We start from the raw sequence: 18750 nt of genomic DNA, 5'->3' as shown, positions 1-18750 counted from the left end.
TGTTTTCTTTCATCAAGATCCATGATTATTCCCTGTGAAATTAGTGAAAACGTTAAAAAAGAAAAAAACAGCCCCATCTACCAATGTCTAAGAAAGTGAAAGAAAATCCTGGATTTCCACCAAAACTTAACAGGTTATTTCCAGATGCGTTCATCATCCTTCCACCAAGTTTTGTGGAAACCTGTCCAGTAGTTTTTGTGTAATGCTGCAAAATATCAAACACAAAATGCAGATTAAAACATAAAACTCCTTGGCAGAGTTAAATATGCTATAAATTAACTTTAAAAGTATAAAAAACAACAACCTCAGAGTACTACAGCAATGTCAGATTTTCAGTTACACATAATGTGGATTTTCAGTGTCAACAGTCAGGATCATCTCAGAAAGACGAGATGAAAAGAAAGAAAAAGGTTCAAACAAAGCAAAGCAAATCTATGATATTGAAACCAGTAGAGTTTAGCAGCAGTCGATTCTTCCACAAACTGGCAAATTTAAGAATTTAATCAATACATTCATTCAATAACTGGGCTTGATCTCCGTGTGCGAGAAATAAGAAGGACCTGACCTCCAAGGAAAGCCCACGCTAACTAATGACAGCCTGAACTAAGCTAATATTTCATCATCAGCTAGCTGGTGTTGGAATGATCTTGATGCTATTAGCGGACTAATGGCTAAATACTGTGGCTCTGCTAAACAGGAGGCAGCCACGGACCCACTTGGCATCCATTGTCTTGTTTGGCGTGGACATCAATGAGTATGTGAAATAAAGACATGAGAGTGATGGGTACACCGGTGACCCCTACATATATACATTCGCATATACAGACACACACATGCATACAGACACACACAAGCACGGACATGGTGACCCCTACACGGTTGATGAGACGGGAGCTGATATGCGAGTCAGACAGAGCCACATTTGTAAAAAGCGATAGCCAATTACGGCAGCCCGGCTCTGGGATAATAGCCTGCCTGTCAGGGTCTGTGTGCAGTATATGCGAGCGCATGTATGTGTGCGTGTCTGTGCCTGAGCACGTAGTACCCAAGAGTGAATACGGGGTTCCTATTCTCATCTATTTGCTCTATATCTCCATTCCTTAGATATTAATTTCGGAGCAGTGCTGCAGCACGGGGCCCAGGTCGTTAGCGTGATTCATCTGGGCTTCATCCAAAACGGGCATGTAAAAGACAGAAAGTGGAAGCCATGTCTACCACAATGGGAGGCATATTTCTGTAAGGTTTCAGCAGCATGGAATAATTGGGAGGTTTTTGAATCCATAATATTCTCCATCCCTGCTTTATGTTACAAATGATGTGCAATACTGAGTGAACCAGAATATAAAGGTGGAAGATAAAAAGACGTATTCTGGAGCATCAGAAAGAAAAAGAATAAATTACATTATGGTATTTATTTATTATCCCTTTCCCTGTATATAATTCAAGGGACTCCAGCAATGCAAAGTCATGTATTGGTGTATGTGCCAAGCCATACAGGCCGCCCTCTGTCATAGAGACATTGGGAATGAAACGCGGCGGAGATGGAGCGAAGGGGGCAACAACAGGGACACTGGTTTGAAAGCTCAAACATCAGCGCCTGTCCTGTACTTTCCACAGACACATGATCTCCTCAAGGACTCGGCCCCGTCAGCCACAGTGGCCAGCCACCTGAAACAGAGGCATGATAGACTATCAGAGGAAGGGAAACTGTTCAAGGGAATTGTGTGGATTTAGTGGTCTAGTGCTGACACATGGCTTTGAGCATGGTAGAAAAGCACTTTAACTCTTCAGTGCTTTTATCGCGTGTACACACCCCATAAAACACTGGTAGCACAGCTCGTACATACAGTAACGCACACATGATGCATACATAAGGCTCCGTCAGAAGCTGCTGGGTTACACGGAGAAACTAAAATCTTCTCCAATTTTTACCTCAGCCAAGGAGGTTGTGTTTTCACCCGTCGGTTTGATGATTTGTTTGTTAGATTACACAAAAACCACAGAGAGAATTTCCAGGAAACTTGGTAGAAGGATGTCGCATGGGTTAAAGAGGAACTCATTACATTTTGGTGCAGATCTAAATAAACTGGCGAACACAGGAATTTTTTCTCAGCATTCTTGCACTATAACGTTTAAATCACAGTTTTCCCAGGGAATAATTCATGGATCTTCATGGATCTAAATTCAGCCGTATTTAGGGAACTGAGTGTGTGAAATTTGGTACAGCTTGATTGAATTTAAGGGAACTATATTGAATGTGATTCAGGGGCTGATCAAGGGGCCCTTATTCACAGAGAGGGGCCAATTATATGCCCAACGTCACACATTATTGAATATATTTTGAAAAGTATTCCTTGTTCGAGCACAGTGTGTACTTCACAAACTTTATTTTTTGGAAAAATCACATCTTGTAAGTGTCCACGATGTGGCTTTAACTCTGCAGAAGAAAATCAATGTTAAGATTATTGAAACATCCTCGGAACGATTACAAAACTGTTGGAAATGTTCAGAGTTCAGACAGGGCAGTAAAGCTCAGTCACTTCAGTAGATTTAAACTTCTGCACAACGTCTGCAGAAAGGTTCAAGCATTCATTAGTCCTCTAATGTGATGAGACTATAAAGGACAAGTTTTATCCTTTATAAGTGTCTTTTTTCCTCTGCGAGCAGCAACCTGACTCTGCTTTGTTATCTGTATTTGTCATATTTCAGCCGTCAACAAATTGCCAATGGGTTGGACACACACAGACTAAGATTCATGTTGCACCCAGCAAGACTCCTGTATTCATAAATGCATCGTCCCTGCAGTTGCAGTTTGATCATTTCCATAAAAATCAAATCACAGAGAAAGTACAAAAAAACAAAAGAACTTAAACGCACCATGGCAAAAATGTTATGGCACTGCTTTTTATAGCATTATTTGATTGAATCTAAAGTAGTTCTCCATAAAAAATGGATTAACTGAAAATAAATAATTTTTCAAGGGCTGGCAGCGTACAATTGCATATGAATTTTAAATCTATTCTGAAGCTGTAAATATACTTTGCGCTTGTTTATATTTATTTGTACTGTGACACCGTGGCGACGATATGGTGCTTTATAAAAGTTTTGACAGTATTTTTCATCAGCGAGCTTCTACTCGTTTATTTTTATACATAATTCATATGTACTTAAAGAAATCCCAGATTGAGGCTTTAATGCAGAAAACAAACAGTGAAGTTATAGCGTATCCTATGCAATATTCCCCTCTCTCCTATTCATCTCCATAATAGAGATGCAAGCTCCGTAATGCTCACTGGGAGCCAAGCATGAGATTGAGGATTTCTCACACACCATGCATTATTCATAGTCCAGAGCAACAGAGTGTGTAAGATGAGAATTACACAGCATGAAGAGAACAGGGGAGAGGGGATTGAGGGGAGAGGAGAGGGGAGAGGCGAGGGAGGAAAGGGGGGAACAAAGGTGAGAGATGGTGTGGAAGAGAAAGAGATAAAGGAGGAGAAAAGAGAGCAAGACAGTGGACACTGTCAGATCTCCATTTCCCATCCCTTTCAGGTTAACCCCGGGATTGTTTTTGGAGTTTGTGAAAAGCGGGGCGCAGGAAATGAATATGGAAGCAGGAGCCCTGATAGCTTGACCAGATTGGCTCACAATTTGCATTTGTTAAATGTGCGTCTTGTGAGTTGGGTTTGTATTCCGAGCACAGACTGAATAGTGAGCAGGACATTTCAGGGTTCTGTTACGATTCGTGTCGAGGCTTCGTTCTTCATAATGAAAAACAGTGGGAAGTGAGTCAGGGTTGGAATTGATTTGTTTAACAATGGAAATGAAACAAAGTAGGAGGCATGGACCAAAATAGAAGGCGTGCTATCTTAAATGAAAACTGGGGACCAAGAAATTGCGAGAATGTGGCTGATGCAATTTGACAAATGACTTGTACAGAATGATAGAGAGCATTTTTCATCAGAATAATTGGTAGATGGATAAAAAAATGATTTTGTGTCCATTACGGTGCAAAAATATTCCGGCGCCAACGTACAGTACAAGGCCAGCCGATAGAATCTTGGTACACTTAATTTAGAGCATGAAAAGTTCCATGAAAAAGAATTGTACAATGTAGAAGCGACCAATTCTGGTGGTAATTATTAAATCAAATATGGATCTGGAATATGAAATCATGGCAATAACAGATTTTTTTATTCCTCTGATGATGCCATTTACTTGTTCTTAGGGCCTTTCTCAGCAGAAGACTAATGGTATTAGTTTGTGAAGTTTAAAAATATTATTAAATACACATGCGACCATGTGTGTGTGCCCGCGTGTGTGTGTGTATGGGCATGTGTTGTGTCAGACGCAGCCTTAATGGCAAGAATGTGATGGTTACTGGCTTTTTAACTTCCCAGTGATGAAAAGCCAGTATTAATTTAGGCTACAGATTTCATTTGTTCCGAACAGGAAAAACAATATAAATCACTTTTAGAGTGATTAGAGAGAGGGTTGGATTAATCCAGGCCTGATTAGGGCATTATGCTGGCTTGTTATGGACACACAGGGTGACTGACGGTAATTACTGTCTGTAATAGGAGAGCACACACTCAGTCAAGGCATGAGCCACAGCGCACTGTGTGTGGATTTATGTGTGCGCAGGTATATACTGTTATGTGTGAGGATGGTTTGATGGAAACTGGGTTTGATAATGTTTGCTTTTCACCAATTACACATTGAAATATGTGGACTGCGCGCAATCAAGAGGACGAGCAGGGAAGCAGCCTTGTGTGAGAGACAGACGCGGGCATTGAGAGCAGCGTGCAGGGGGAGAGGTGAAAGAGTCATGGCTTTGTTTATGATTATTGATATCCTTAGACAAACATATTCGGCTGGGTAATAAAAACAGATGGCAGCAGGTACGGCAAGTATTACCCTGTGGAAAATTAGAGGGGTGCTAAATCAGCAAATCGAACCTCAATGTGCACATCACACACACACACATTCACACACACACCTATAAGTCTGATCCATACACACAATACAGGCCGCACCACTGTCTCCTCCTAAATGGAAGGATATTCTGATTGATCTCAATTTCACATCATTTCAATTCAAAGACAAGTTAAATGCAACTTTGAGGGTAACCAGTTTTATTCCTTACAAGCTGCATTAATGCCACGGTTGTCTTGGCAGCATTAGAAAGCACCGAGCACATTCAGCAAAGGCTCCGCGTGTCCGCATTGTCTTTATTATGTGGAATTTCCTGCAGGTGCAAAGATAAATATCTTTTACAGTTCGGAAGCGGACATAAGGCAGTCAATGAGATGTGTCCCATTAAAAGCATGGAAAATAAGTATGCATATTTAGCACAACGCTGCCCATCGCTCCTCCAACTGCACTCCCATCCTCCATGCTCCTTTTCCTTCTCTTCCCCCTCTCGTCCCTCTTGCTTTCTTTATGGCAGCAATTGTTCCCTTTCATCACATCATTGGTTGAAGGAGAACTTTAACACGCCGTTGACTCAGCAAGAGCCCCCCCCCACCCTCCCTCACTCCCATCGGTCCCTTTGGGCTGTAAAACAACAGTCTGGAAGCTTATTTTATGAGTGCACGCCTCTGCTCTTTGCATGTTTATGTCAAACATTTGGAACAAATGGCATCCATTGGCTGGAACAACACAGATAAATCTAGTCAATTCACAAGCAAGGGGAAAAGCTGCAGGCCACTGAGAAAGTGGCCCACTTGATGGCTGACAAGAGGAGTGCTTGCATTATTCAATTAATACCTGAAAGGGGTACATTTTATGCAGCATTTACTAAAGCATCCACCAGTCAACGTGTGCTTGGCCCACACAAATACATAAACACACATACACACTCCCACACAAACACAGGGGCTTGTGTTTGCATCCTGGGAAAAGACTGGACTCCCCTTCCATTTTGCCAAATCAAATATACAGTGAGAGCAAGCTAAAAGGCACTTTCAATCAGCCGCTCTGGGTCTGTCTGTCAATCTGGGAACAACAACAATCTAGCCTACTTGGAGTGGTCTAGTCAACATCCATTCCACAATAAATTCAATCAGTGATGCTTTGTGTGTGTGTGCGTGTGTGTTTGCGCGAGTTGTGCGCGTCTGAGTGCACGTGTCCATGAGAGAGGCAGAGCGAAAGACGTAGACTCTTTGTGACAGCTTTGTTTTAAAACAACAAAAGATGTTAAAAGTGGCACCTGAATGTTTGGAGGATGTTGAATATTCACGGAAAAATAAAATTCACACACACATGCAAGTCCAGGAATAAAGAAAATGCAAAAGTGAATACATTTTACTTTGAGCACAACCCTAGTCTTCTTTCAAAGTGATAACAGGAATCTCTAGTTCACCAAATAATCTTGGAGCCAAGTAGCAGAGTTAACAGGCCTGAGCTAATGACATTGATGTGGAGGGATGTTCGCTGGAGTGATTGTCTGACTGTTTGAGACCCTAAAGCAGCACAAGCCGCCTCATCATGGTCCCGCACTCTCATTATTTGGCCACAAATGGAAATGCAAATCGCTCGCTTTGCTGCGGACGCTTCAAATTTATTAAACTAAAAGGTTTAATTTCCATTTTTCTCTGCATCAGCTTTATTTATAAATGTCGTGCCCTATGAAGACCCTGTTATTTTCTCCCTCTCCTGCAGGCTCTTAACAAATCTGCTCATTAATATGGAAATGGAGAATCAATCGCTTTTCCGGCGACTGAGGGCTGTTTCCCCCCGCGGTGTGTAATGTGCTCTGACTGGTCATCAGCACAAACAAATTCACATGCATAAACACACCGCACATAGAAAGCCATAATATTCCCACTTACCTATATACAGTATCTATTTATATCTCCATCAATGCATTAACATAAAAATAATGCGTGCTACTTTGTATTTCACTATGCGGTGGTAATGCTCGTCGTAATATTGCCAGAATGGCACCAGATGTTGCAGCATTAATAACCCATAATATCAAGTCCTGCTTATCCAACCTTTCAGAGCCCTAAAATAACACTCATAGACCTTAATGAGATCTAATTATGCACAAGGTTCTTATTCAGGGCAATATGATAATTGCATCTGGAGCTTTTAACACTTGGTTGTCATGTTGGCCAGTAAATTGCTTCTCTTCTCCCTCTCCTTCTGTCTGTCCGTCTGTCTTTCTGCCTCGCTCTCTATCCACTCTCCGTCTCTTTTTCCGTCTTTCTATACAGTCAACAGCGGGAAGTGAACTATCACACCTATCCACTCTTGTCTGCAACCTAATGAACATTACTAAATGGCCATGACCAGCTGGTTAAGAGACTAATGCAGCAGCTATTAGCCAAAGCGGTTGTTTCCACACAGAGTCAACTGAGGGAAGCAGCAGTGAAGAGTCAGGAGAGAGCGGACAAGGGCAGACAGGTCCTCGCTTTCACACCATTAACACACACATACACACATATATACAGTACATACATACACACACACAAACTGCACAGCCTGGAACAGCATGTTTATCTTTCACATTCTGCAGCAAACAAACCATGTGACGTATTCTTAACCCACAGTGCATTAGTGCTTATTAGGGCCTCAAGGTGTGTGAGTGTCTTATTAGGAAAATTCAGTTTCACTCAAGGTCTCAGCACTGCGGTTGCAGACCACTGGCCATTGATTATTCATAGAGTCTGTGATTGGGTCCATTAATACAAGATTAGGGAGGGAACCGATGCTCATTTTGTGCATGTGTGTATGCGTGTGTGATAGAGAATGTTTATATGGAGAGGAGTGAGTTGAATTGCAATGAATTCACGGTTTGTTTTGTTCATCAATGTGGCACAGTATATAGGTACAGTATATAAACCAAAATGCATAAAGTATCTGTGTATGAGGAGGCATATTTACTTATTAGCAGAGGCAGAAGAGTGCAGGTTAATAGTATGAGGTGTTAGGCTACGACAAAACCAAAGCAGCCCGTGCCTTTGTTTAAATATGAGCAAAAGGATCGGAACAATAAAAGAGAATATCTTAAGCTCCATCATTTGGCACATACTGTAAGATTTCCACCTAATAGCATTTGTTCTTCAATTGAAACTTAATCTGGGTAAATGGTGCTTAAATGTTTAAATCACATTTACAGGCTGTCAACTGATGTGATGTTCTTCACATGGTCACCCTTCGTTTGAATGAAAATAAATTGACGGCAAATGAGAAAGGATTCTGCAAAACGGGTTGAGGAGACCTATTGGACCGTAGCTCCCCCAAGTGGCCACTTTGGGCAACTAAGAGACGCTATAAGTGGGAATGTGGAAAAGCACACTCACCAAACGAGCTCTGATACTTCTCATAGGGACAAGGGAGATGATTTACAGTAAATTGTCTGGGATTTCCGCTGAGAAAGAGGTCACTGTTTAGTTCAGTTTATTTGAGGTTCCCCATTAGAAGCACATGGGTATACCTCTCGTCTTCCTGGGGTCCTGAACATAAAAATACAATACAGACACAAAAATAAGAATAGGCAACCCAGGGTTTGCCTTTCCAGCTCTATTTTCACAGGCATAAGCATACTCATCATTAACATAATCATAATTATGACAAAGAGGAGATTGCTGTGGTATTTGTCTGACAAGAGCTCAAATGCTGTGTGGTGTACATTCAGTATAGACCTGGAAAATAATTCTGAGACTTTTTTCTGTTTTTTCTTTTAATTGTGTTTCTGGGTGATAAAATATTATTTTGTAGAAATAAATAATATCCACATGCTGACAGGAAATTACATTTTTTTTTTTTTAATTACTAGGTTTATAAGCCTGGAATACAAACACTGGGAGTTTATTTTTGGTTGATTTGCATAACAGCATTTCAGAATTTGTAACAGTAAAAGTAGAATATTAAACTCACACAGAAAAGACGAGGCCAGGCAGTAGTGTGTTGTGTCTCTGGTTACATAATGAAGCTGCCATGTACTGTTGTGTGCACTGTATTGATGGAAATATAGAAGCAAGATTGCTACATATGCACAGAAGGTGGAGGAATATGAAGGACAACAAAATGATACAGAATAAACCCCAAAAATGCAGAAATGTAGAAATGCAAGAATAAACAAATAAATGTGAAAATAAAATAAAGAATAAACATAGAATTACAGAGATCGTCCTTGTGATCAAACTCTGTGTTTTATATATTAAATTAATATGTTATGTATTGATTTCACTGCAATGTAATGATCAGTGTATTGATGATTGAATGACATAAATAAATTAAAGAACAGGTAGAAATGTAGAAATACAAAACATAGAGGAATAGAGAAATAAAAAAATAAACAAATGCGGAAATATAATGCAAAATGTGATTATTTCTCACATTCATCGAGGCACAGACTGTTATTCATGCTTTTGTCTCCAGCCATCTAGATTACTGTAACTCATTAGCAGGACCGGCCCCAGAAATCCATCAACCGTCTCTGATTTGCTCAAAATATTGCAGCCAGAGTTCTTAAAAAACTCAAAAGTATGAACACACTATCCCCAATCTTGCCTCATTGTGCTGGCTACATGTCACGCTCAGAATTGATTAACATTTTATTGCTAGTTTTTAAATCTCTTAGCGGCATTACCCCCTCTTATATAACTGACCTTCTAATCCCGTACATACCTGCTCCTAATCTCAGATCATCTGTTGCTCTTGGTTCCCAGGGTGAGGCGTCACACAGAGGGCGGGTGGAGCTTTATCTGTAAGGGCTCCAGGACTATGGAAAAACCTTCCACTGGGAATCAGACAAGCTTCCTCATTGTCTTCTTTTATAGACACATTTGTATCTAGATGTCTTATGTCTTTGTGTATGTAATATTTCTGTTTTTTGTGTTTGAGAAGCACTTTGTAACCTTCTTTTTGAAAAGTCCCGTTTTATTATTATTAAATAACCTTTTTGATCATCAAACTGTGTATTTGTTTATTTATTTGTGCTTATGACATTTTTGTCCTCCATAAGAGATGGGAGGTGGAGGTCTACAGGGACCCATCATCTAAATAGACCCCCAAGCCTCCTAATACCTGAACCTGTGCTGAGTGATTATTTCTAATCACCACATGTTCTGTGTTATCGATGAATTAAAGGTAATAACAACATCCGTGGTCGTGTACCTGTCGTGACGTCATGCTGTCCGCGGTGCTGAAGCGGTGACGTCGCGGGCGCCGCTCGTCACGCATCCTCTCCTCTTCTGCCATTTTTTTCCTCCTGCTACTGGCTAACTTGCTAACCGAGGGGGTCTCCATCAGCCGGAGGCGGGGGAAGACTGCGAGGCAGCGGAGAGAGGCAGTCACCGTACAGACCCGAACCTTCCCCGCAGAACCGGGAGGCTCTTCCGCACAGCGAACGGCTTCCAGAGAGGCGACAGCCATGTCCGATTTTGACAGCAACCCGTTCGCAGACCCGGACTTCAGCAACCCCTTTCAGGTAGCTAGCCTAGCTAACCTAGCTAGCCGGCTTGGAAACCCATTGAGGCCGGTTAGCATCCCTGCTAACTGTCTTGGCTAGTAGCTCGATAGCTAGCTAGCGGCTTGCTAGCACACCGAGCTTATCACACTCCACCTTATTTATCTCGTCACTCACACATACTATGAATGTCGGGGTCGTGACGGAAGCTCAGACTGAGTCTCTCACACATGGGGGCGCTTTGTTTTTCACGTTGTGTTAACGCATATTGACCTAAAGACACTTGATGTTAGCTAGCTAGCTGCTAGCATCGGACAGGTACATTGTGTGCCTACAGCTGTTTGTACATGTCGCTGGGACGCAGGAGGTTTAAACTCCTTATTGTTGAAGAGGTGTTGCAGCATTGGTTTAGTTTCCTTCGCAGTGATTCGTCGCACCGGGCTCGAACACGTAGCACAACACACTGAAGCCTCCCTGCTCATCGTTGCTTAGACACGTTAGACCGTTTCCCTCCACGTCCACAGCTGGGGTGGCTCAGATCATGTTTGTTTGTGTCAGTCGGTCCCGTGTTCCACATGATGCACAGAGGTGTGTGTTCTCCTTTGTGAGCTGTCTTACCTTCCACCTCTTGTTGCCATCACTGTGGCAGACATCAGAACAAGTGCTCACAGGTGAATCAGCTGTTGAGTCCCTCCCCCCTCAATTTAAAGGGTGTGCTCATAGGTGGGTGGAGTTAAAATGCAAGAGTTTGGGTTCTTCATGTCACGTGGTGGGAATAACACACACATCCAGTAAAACTAACTTTTGATATGTTTGTGCTGGAACAATAAAACATCGCAAAGCTCCCGTTAAAGGATTTACTTGCCAGTGATGTTCCTCAGACTTCCTCAGACTTCAGGCCCAAGTTGCCTGAAGAATCTGATTCTTCTGTGCAAAGTCAAGACCACTTCCAATAGAACATAGTAAATCTATAGCATTGCATGCCCACCCTGCTCCCTGTTCACACTGTTGTCAACACATCAATGATAACTGATCAGACCCAGTGATTGTGGTTAGCTGTGGTTCTGCATATAAGCTATTGGTCAGGAAAAAAAACAATCAGCTAAAAAAAATAAGCTTTTGATTTTGTAGTTGTAGTCTTGACCTCCCTGAAACCTTCTCTGTCCCGTAGGATCCCTCTGTGACGCAGGTGACCCGGTCTGCCCCTCCTGGTGGTCTGGAGGAATATAACCCCTTCACAGACGGCAGAACGGTCAGCTTGCATGTGTTTGTGTGCTTCTGAGACAATGACCTAATTTTCTTTTTCCACAACCCCTTTTCCCTCTTCCTCCACCTCTCTGTCACAGAGGATTTCACTCTCAAAATATGACTGTGGCCTAATTACAGTTTTGATTCAGTGTCTGTGTTTTGATTGCGTAAATATTAACATAGCAGGTCTTTGCTGGTTTACAGGCAGCCCCTGGAAATGCCCCCAAATCGACTCCTGCCCCTGCCCAGAACACACAACCTGCCATCATGAAGCCCACAGAAGAGCCACCAGCTTATTCACAGCAACAGACTCAGGTACTACACACAAAACAAGCTCATATACATGGAATTGCATCTATTTTACTTTTAACTTTTACTCTTCCAGCCTAGTTTAACTTCATATGCCCTCAGCATTTTGATTCACTACATTGTAACACTATACAGACTCTGTCTTTGCGTCTGGTTCACCTTTCTTCCACCTTTCCTTTTATATAATCATCTGTTCTCTGATGGCCCAGCAGAGGCGTAATGAGGTACTGTCTGTCATCTGATGTCTCCTGCACCCCTTCATGTCACTGTCTTGAATAGTGGGAATCCATTTGAAGCCTTTTCCCCACCTGTAGCTTTCCCTTTGCAGTAGATTTTTAGAGCCAGTTTCTTACTAACTGAAGAAGACAAGTGAGTTGACAGCAGGAGCTGATTGCGTTTCCAACCCTAACCCCCTCTTTTCCTTCTCAAACTAACACGCCCAAGCTTACCTGAGTGGAAAATATCCTTCATTACTCACCTTATTGGATATCATAACTCCTGTCAGATGCTGCGCAGTGAATTTCAAGTGCCTTTCTGTGTCTTTGTTAGGACCAAGCACGTGCTCAGGCTGAGTTGTTGAGAAGGCAGGAGGAGTTAGAGAAGAAAGCAGCGGAGCTTGATCGCCGCGAGAAAGAGTTGCAGTCCCACGGAGCCGCGGGAGGTCAGTCAGTCAGACCTTCAATCAGCCACTTCATGCACCCACTCACGTCACATTAACTTTCTGAGAATGAGTGGTCATTACAGATTAATCCGAGACTAATGACAGTGTGGACAAGACTGAAAAAGTACATATGTCGACATTGAAAAATAATTTGGCACAGTATTCAGTTTGTGATGTAAGTGAAATAAGTGTTGGGTATATTGATTTTTTGCAGATACGTGTGGCCTGGGGTCCTTATCTCTCATTTTATTATGTGGGTTAACTAAACTAAAGCGTGTTAGTTTCCAGCAGGGAAAGTGGTACGATGAGATCTGAAAACGTGTGATACAGTGTTTACAATATATTTTAACTTTGTCAGAAAGCAACAGGGACAAAGGAATGCTAACATCGGGTTTAAGACAAATTTAGAGTAGGTTGTTTTCCATTAAAAGTTCCTAATTAGTGTCATCCAAATATCCAGGGCATTTCCATTTCTATCCAGGTTATTTGAAATAAAATAGAAAGTCCCATTTTTCTGTTCACTCACACCTGACCACCTTTTTTTTTGATTTTACTAAAAGCAAAAACGTTTCATTTAATTGTTTCAACACTTGCACACACACTTGATATTAGTATGCGTCATAGTATATTAACTAAGATGTTAACTTCTGACACTGTTACTCAAAACACATCATTCAAACACTGTTTCCTTTCTCCTCACAGGGCGTAAGAACAACTGGCCTCCACTGCCAGAGAAGTTCCCTGTTGGCCCATGTTTCTACCATGATATTGCTGTGGACATTCCTGTAGAGTTCCAGAAGACAGTCAAGATCATGTACAACCTTTGGATCTGTAAGTGGATCATTATGGAGACTCCTTCTCCTCACTCTCAGGTTGCTTCTCAAACTGAAGCACAAGGCATCGGTGCAGAAGCACTTCATCTGAGGGCAGATCAACTGTTTCAAATGGGAGCAGAGCAAATTTGCAGAAAAGCAGGAGCTACTTGAGTGAAAGGGATTGAATCTGAATGGGAAATGAAGAAATAACACTCTCAAAATGAAAGACCACACCCATGAATAAAGGCAGGAAAGAAGCTCTATAGATCATCTGTCACATCCATAAATGAACAGTATTACCCAGTGAATATAATCATTGCCATTTGTTTTAGTTCTACTAGACACATCTGAACATTGGTTGACAACTTAAACTCATGTATTGCAAGTGTATTACCATGAAACACATTTGTCTGCTCTTTTATCAAATGTACATGAGAAGACAAACTGATTTTTGTTCATTTCTATAATTATAATTCACTGTAATCTTTTACTCTCATGACACTAAAGATGTTCATTTTGTTCCAGTCCATGCAGGCACGCTCTTTGTGAACATGTTCGGCTGCCTGGCCTGGTTCTGTGTGGACACATCTCGTGGCGTAGATTTTGGCCTGGCGATGCTCTGGTTTCTGCTGTTCACCCCCTGTTCTTTCGTCTGCTGGTACAGACCGCTCTACGGGGCTTTCAGGTAAGCAAATGGACATTTACACTGCCTTGTGCAACAGTAGAACGAAACACACACACACACACACACACGACTCTGTAGACAAACATGTGCCTGGCATCACCAAACACATTAAAACAGGTCTGGATCCCTGCAGTTCCTTTTTGTTTTACATGGGGCGTTAGTAACGGTTGAAGACCAAAAGGCCTGTGGACGCAATTTGATAGACCAGTCAACCAATCAGAGCATCTAAACCTGTCATATCAACAAATGCTGCAAATTCAGTGGTTTTTTTCTTCTTTTAGAGAAAATCGACTGTCCAGTTTGTTATTTATGATAACTTCACGATAGCAGATCTTTGTTATATTAAACCCAACCCATTTTAGTTAAATGGTTGTGATTGGTCCTAAAAGTTTCAGGACTGATGGAATCAGTCTGAACAGAAGAGGGGGCCAGACCCATGAGAAACATGGATGAACATAAGCTCACTGGTTGGTCCGGCTTTCAGGCTTGCTCATCTAGGTATGAAGTTAGTAAAGAAGAGTGGGCAGTTGGCTTTGAAAAGGCAGTTACTTCTTGACGTAGTAAAAATCATTATCCTCCTCTCAATCTCTAACTTCACACCAACCAACACCAAAGAATTAGTTTCTGTACGGGAAGATAGTGTAATGTAAAGTCGTGGATAAAGACTTTCACAGGCTGAGGAAAGTGGAAGGGAACTGATGTTTATTAGTGCCACAGTTGAAGAAATGTCATATTGCTGTCTTTCACTAAACTAAGTTTTCTATCTCCACCACAGGAGTGACAGTTCGTTCCGCTTCTTTGTCTTCTTCTTCGTCTACATCTGTCAGTTTGGAGTTCACGTCCTGCAAACTATCGGCATCACCGGCTGGGGGACATGGTCAGTATTTGTTCAGGGGCTTTTCCTCCTTCTGTATTTCTGTTGAGTGTGTGCTGAAGTTACTTTACATTTGTTTTGTTATGTTTTTTTTTCTTCCAGTGGCTGGATTACAGCTTTAACTGGTCTGAACACCAGCATCCCAGTGGGCATCATCATGTTACTGATCGCAGCTCTGTTCACTGCACTGTCCGTGGGCTCTCTCATCATGTTTAAAAAGGTAACACGATCACACATCACTCCAACATGACAGCAGACTTGGTTAATTCACTCAACCACTAATGTGAGAAAGTGAAAGGCAGAGGTAAAAACAGGTTAATGATGAGAGCTCAACCGATATGGATTTTTTTGTGGGACAATGCTGATACCGATAAACGATTTCCAATACCTATATATCGGCCAACATATATCTATTCTTTTTTAAATTGGCATTGATTCCTATGATGTCGATATCAAACCCTTGTCACAATCGAGGCTTGATATTTTAAAGTTTAATCCTAAACTTCATTATAAGTAACTGTAAATAAAAAGAAAACTCAAATACAATCAAATATATAGACCTTACATGAAGAAAATAGAATAAAAAAATATGTAACATATATCTTTTCTGCATTGGTTATTCTGTAAAATTAAAGTTTTCCTTTGTAAACACAAATATTGATATATCTATGAAAGGCTCTTATCAGCCGATTTTGTCAGGCAGCTGATACATTCTATTCTATTAATGATGCATATTATTTGTACGCTATCAATAACTATATACAACACATGGTCTGAACATTTGGGAGTCAGTTTGTTCTCTTACCAACGTCCTTGATTCCAGTTAATTTTCTCCTCCACTCTTTCCAGGTGCACGCTCTCTATCGTACCACCGGTGCCAGTTTTGAGAAGGCTCAGCAGGAGTTTGCGACCGGAGTCATGTCCAACAAGACCGTTCAGACGGCAGCCGCCAATGCTGCCGCTAACGCTGCAACCAACGCCGCTCGTGGGGCCTTTAAACCTCATCCATAAACCGACACACACACACACACGCTTACACACAGTGACAAGGTGGAGATGCACAGCTCTGGCCCTGCTGGTTCTCAGATCAAATTGATTTTTAATTTATGAATGTTGCAATGCTACGGTTGCCCTGCACACTCTGCTAAAGAAAAGTGTAACGTAAATAACAGACAAGTGTCCAGAGCTGTTCATCCTCATGTATCAGTGAAAACTCTTCTACATCCGCCCTGGCTGCTTTTCAGTCAGGCGACCATCTGCTCACATCCCTTTGAAACATCCACGTACTGACTTGAGGTGTGTTCCGAGTGTGTGGGATTCCATCTCACTCTCTCGTTCTCACTCCTTTTCCTCTTCCTGTTCCTCTGTCCTCCTCTGTCTGGTGATGATAGTGCATCCGGACATGACTGTCTAGCATTCCTTATTTTTGTCATGGTGATGACGTCTAAACAGCTTCCTGCCTGGTTATTGGTTAATACAGCATAGAGTCATGAAAAGTGATAATCCGCTCATGGTGTTTTGCACATTATTCAGTTTTTCTTGGTCAGATACTGAAAGTACAGTATATGTTGGATTGGCTGCAGCTGCGTGTGAATGTGTACTTCACTTGAAAGGACAAAATTGTGGCTTTTCATGATCTTCCGGTGCTTGAACATGAAGGTATGAAATTTGAATTTTACCTTGTACTCTATCAGTGCTTCATCTCTCAGACAATACCCTTCTCGTTATGCTAAAACCTAATTCTTATAAATAGGAGTATGTCTGTATGTCCTTCCTTAAGGACCTGCCCCCAACAGAGCTCCAGTGACACCTGTCAGGTGAAATCTTTCCTCTCTGTCCGATTTTCTTTGACTGGGCCGGGTCGGCATCTCTGATGCTAACTAAGATCTGACAGCATGTAAACAACGTGCATGTTAAGCACACTGAAGGTAGAAGTCGCTCCCTCCGCTATTGGCTGGATCAGGGGAACGTCTACCTATTTATTTCCCATCAGTTCCTGTGAGAAGCGAGCTGCAGAGTTATTGCATGTCCCTGTGGCTGTTTGACTGATTGACGACGTTTGGATCTATTCGTGGAGACGCACTGAACACCAAGGTCAGTGTAGGTCACCAGTTCTCACCACAAACTTTCAGTCCGGTGCTCTTGTGCATTAAAAGGGGGGAGAACACCTGAGGAATAATTGCGTTTCCTTTTACGTATGCGTGGCATTAATTGTGTGGTTCCCCCCTCAGTTGTTTTTGTAGCCCTTCACACTAACGGCGCTATGAGTCTGGAGAGCTGCTCGGTCGTGGCCTCCTGTTGAAAAGGACGCATAATAACGTACAAAGTGATAACTGAGAGAAGGGACCTGGCTTTTCCCACTGAACATGACCTGGACAGTGATGAAGCTATGATTTTCTGTTTCCTGAGATTATCCTGAATACACGAACCAGTAAAAACACTGATACTGCTTGTATGTACACTAACAGTCTGTTTGCATTTTTACAGACAAAGCCAGCCACTGATTTTCCCATCAGCACTTGCCTCAAAAGTTTCTCAGCCATTAAGAACATTAAGATAAGAGAGAACTGGAGGTGACACAGTGATATCACTAAGATATGTTAATTTATATACAATAATAACAGTGTTATTCAGCACTAAGTTGTAGAGACTACTGTCATTGAAGTGAAGTATGGTTGCGGGTTACATACGTGTATCTCTCATCATCGTGGTGAGTGAAGACGTACATGATCGATGACTGGTGACTGGTGCTGCTGTTACCACATTGCAAATGTGCAGCTTAAGATCAATAACTCGTCTTGACATAGCAAGAAAACGTCTTGGCAGCATTTTGTTTTTCGAAATATCTTTGTTTTAAACTCATTGCACATTTCTTGTTTTGCGTTAAACTTAGAGCAAAAGACAAAACATGTTTTTATTTATGGTGTAATTTAAGTTGTTCACATTTCTTTCGTGTTTGGTTTGATTTTACATTATGTATTATGTTTGTGTGTTTTTTTTGTATTAATGACATCAACGTAGCATAAGCTAGATAAAAAAAAAGTGTTTAACGACTTTGCAACTGGACCCTGACGGAGTTGTGCTCGTGTGGATGAGGATGTGTGTATGACTGGTATGAAAGAAAGAAAAAATCTCCCTCAAGTGTTATTCTAATTCCTGAAAAGCTGTGAGAGATCAACCAAATGTCCATTTAGATTTGTTTTTAAATCTCTGTTCGTGACGTGTTCCCTTGCCATGTTTTACTTTTAGGTATTAACACAACTTATCTTTGCTACACACATGATTTCCATGTATCTATAGTTTTAAGCAGTTGTTAAATAAAGCCATTGCCTATGTGGGTGAGTAGTTGATGTATTTGGCGAGCTGGTCCGCAGTACAGAACGTGTTTGAAGTTTGCTGACACATTATTTCACTGAATCAGAGAAAAAACTCATTCGAAAGGGACACTTGTATATTTTGTAAAGTTGAAAATTTGATCCCCATTATCAGTCACATGTAAAAAGAAAATGTAATGCACTCTCGTCTGGCCTTTGTCGCATGTGAAATAGTTTGAGTTTTGTATATTTATGGTATTAACATGAAATAAAATTTGAAAGAAATGTTTGTGGATTTATTTTCAGAAAAAACTAAATTCAAGACTTGTCATTTTTACTGAAAATCTAATTTGTTTTTACCAGATATTTGCTCAGGATCAGTGATATAAACATTTTGGTTGTGACCACTTAAAATAGAGGAAGG

The 18750-nt window shown here is 41.4% G+C and overlaps 1 protein-coding gene across 3 annotated transcripts; it reads left to right on the top strand.

The window, feature by feature from the left end:
- The first annotated feature begins 10163 nt into the window (after positions 1-10163).
- On the top strand, positions 10164-18611 carry LOC118115548 (secretory carrier-associated membrane protein 1). Of its 3 annotated transcripts, none has more exons than XM_035166768.2 (10): positions 10164-10441; positions 11592-11672; positions 11873-11983; positions 12190-12201; positions 12527-12638; positions 13341-13469; positions 13979-14138; positions 14914-15015; positions 15115-15232; positions 15862-18611. In XM_035166768.2, the coding sequence occupies exons 1-10, from the start codon at positions 10385-10387 to the stop codon at positions 16021-16023; spliced, it is 1044 nt and encodes a 347-aa protein (XP_035022659.1). In that variant the 5' UTR covers positions 10164-10384; the 3' UTR covers positions 16024-18611. The 3 variants fall into 3 exon arrangements, with proteins under 3 accessions (XP_035022659.1, XP_035022658.1, XP_035022660.1); XM_035166767.2 differs by having other exon boundaries at positions 12187-12201; XM_035166769.2 differs by lacking the exon at positions 12190-12201 and having other exon boundaries at positions 10165-10441.
- Positions 18612-18750: the final 139 nt, after the last annotated feature.

The sequence above is a fragment of the Hippoglossus stenolepis genome, chromosome 9, assembly GCF_022539355.2.
Source record: "Hippoglossus stenolepis isolate QCI-W04-F060 chromosome 9, HSTE1.2, whole genome shotgun sequence".
NCBI lineage: Eukaryota > Metazoa > Chordata > Actinopteri > Pleuronectiformes > Pleuronectidae > Hippoglossus > Hippoglossus stenolepis.
The sequence above is the reverse complement of the archived record's forward strand: the minus strand, read 5'-3'. Positions and strand labels throughout refer to the sequence as shown.

What these genes read in the sequence shown, in the direction of transcription:
- LOC118115548 (XM_035166767.2), top strand. Translation starts at nt 10,385, where the DNA reads ATGTCCGATTTTGACAGCAACCCGTTCGCAGACCCGGACTTCAGCAAC. An exon ending in ACTTCAGCAACCCCTTTCAG is followed by an intron (nt 10,442 to 11,591) that starts GTAGCTAGCCTA and finishes TCTGTCCCGTAG; the next exon opens with GATCCCTCTGTGACGCAGGT. An exon ending in CCGCTCTACGGGGCTTTCAG is followed by an intron (nt 14,139 to 14,913) that starts GTAAGCAAATGG and finishes TCTCCACCACAG; the next exon opens with GAGTGACAGTTCGTTCCGCT.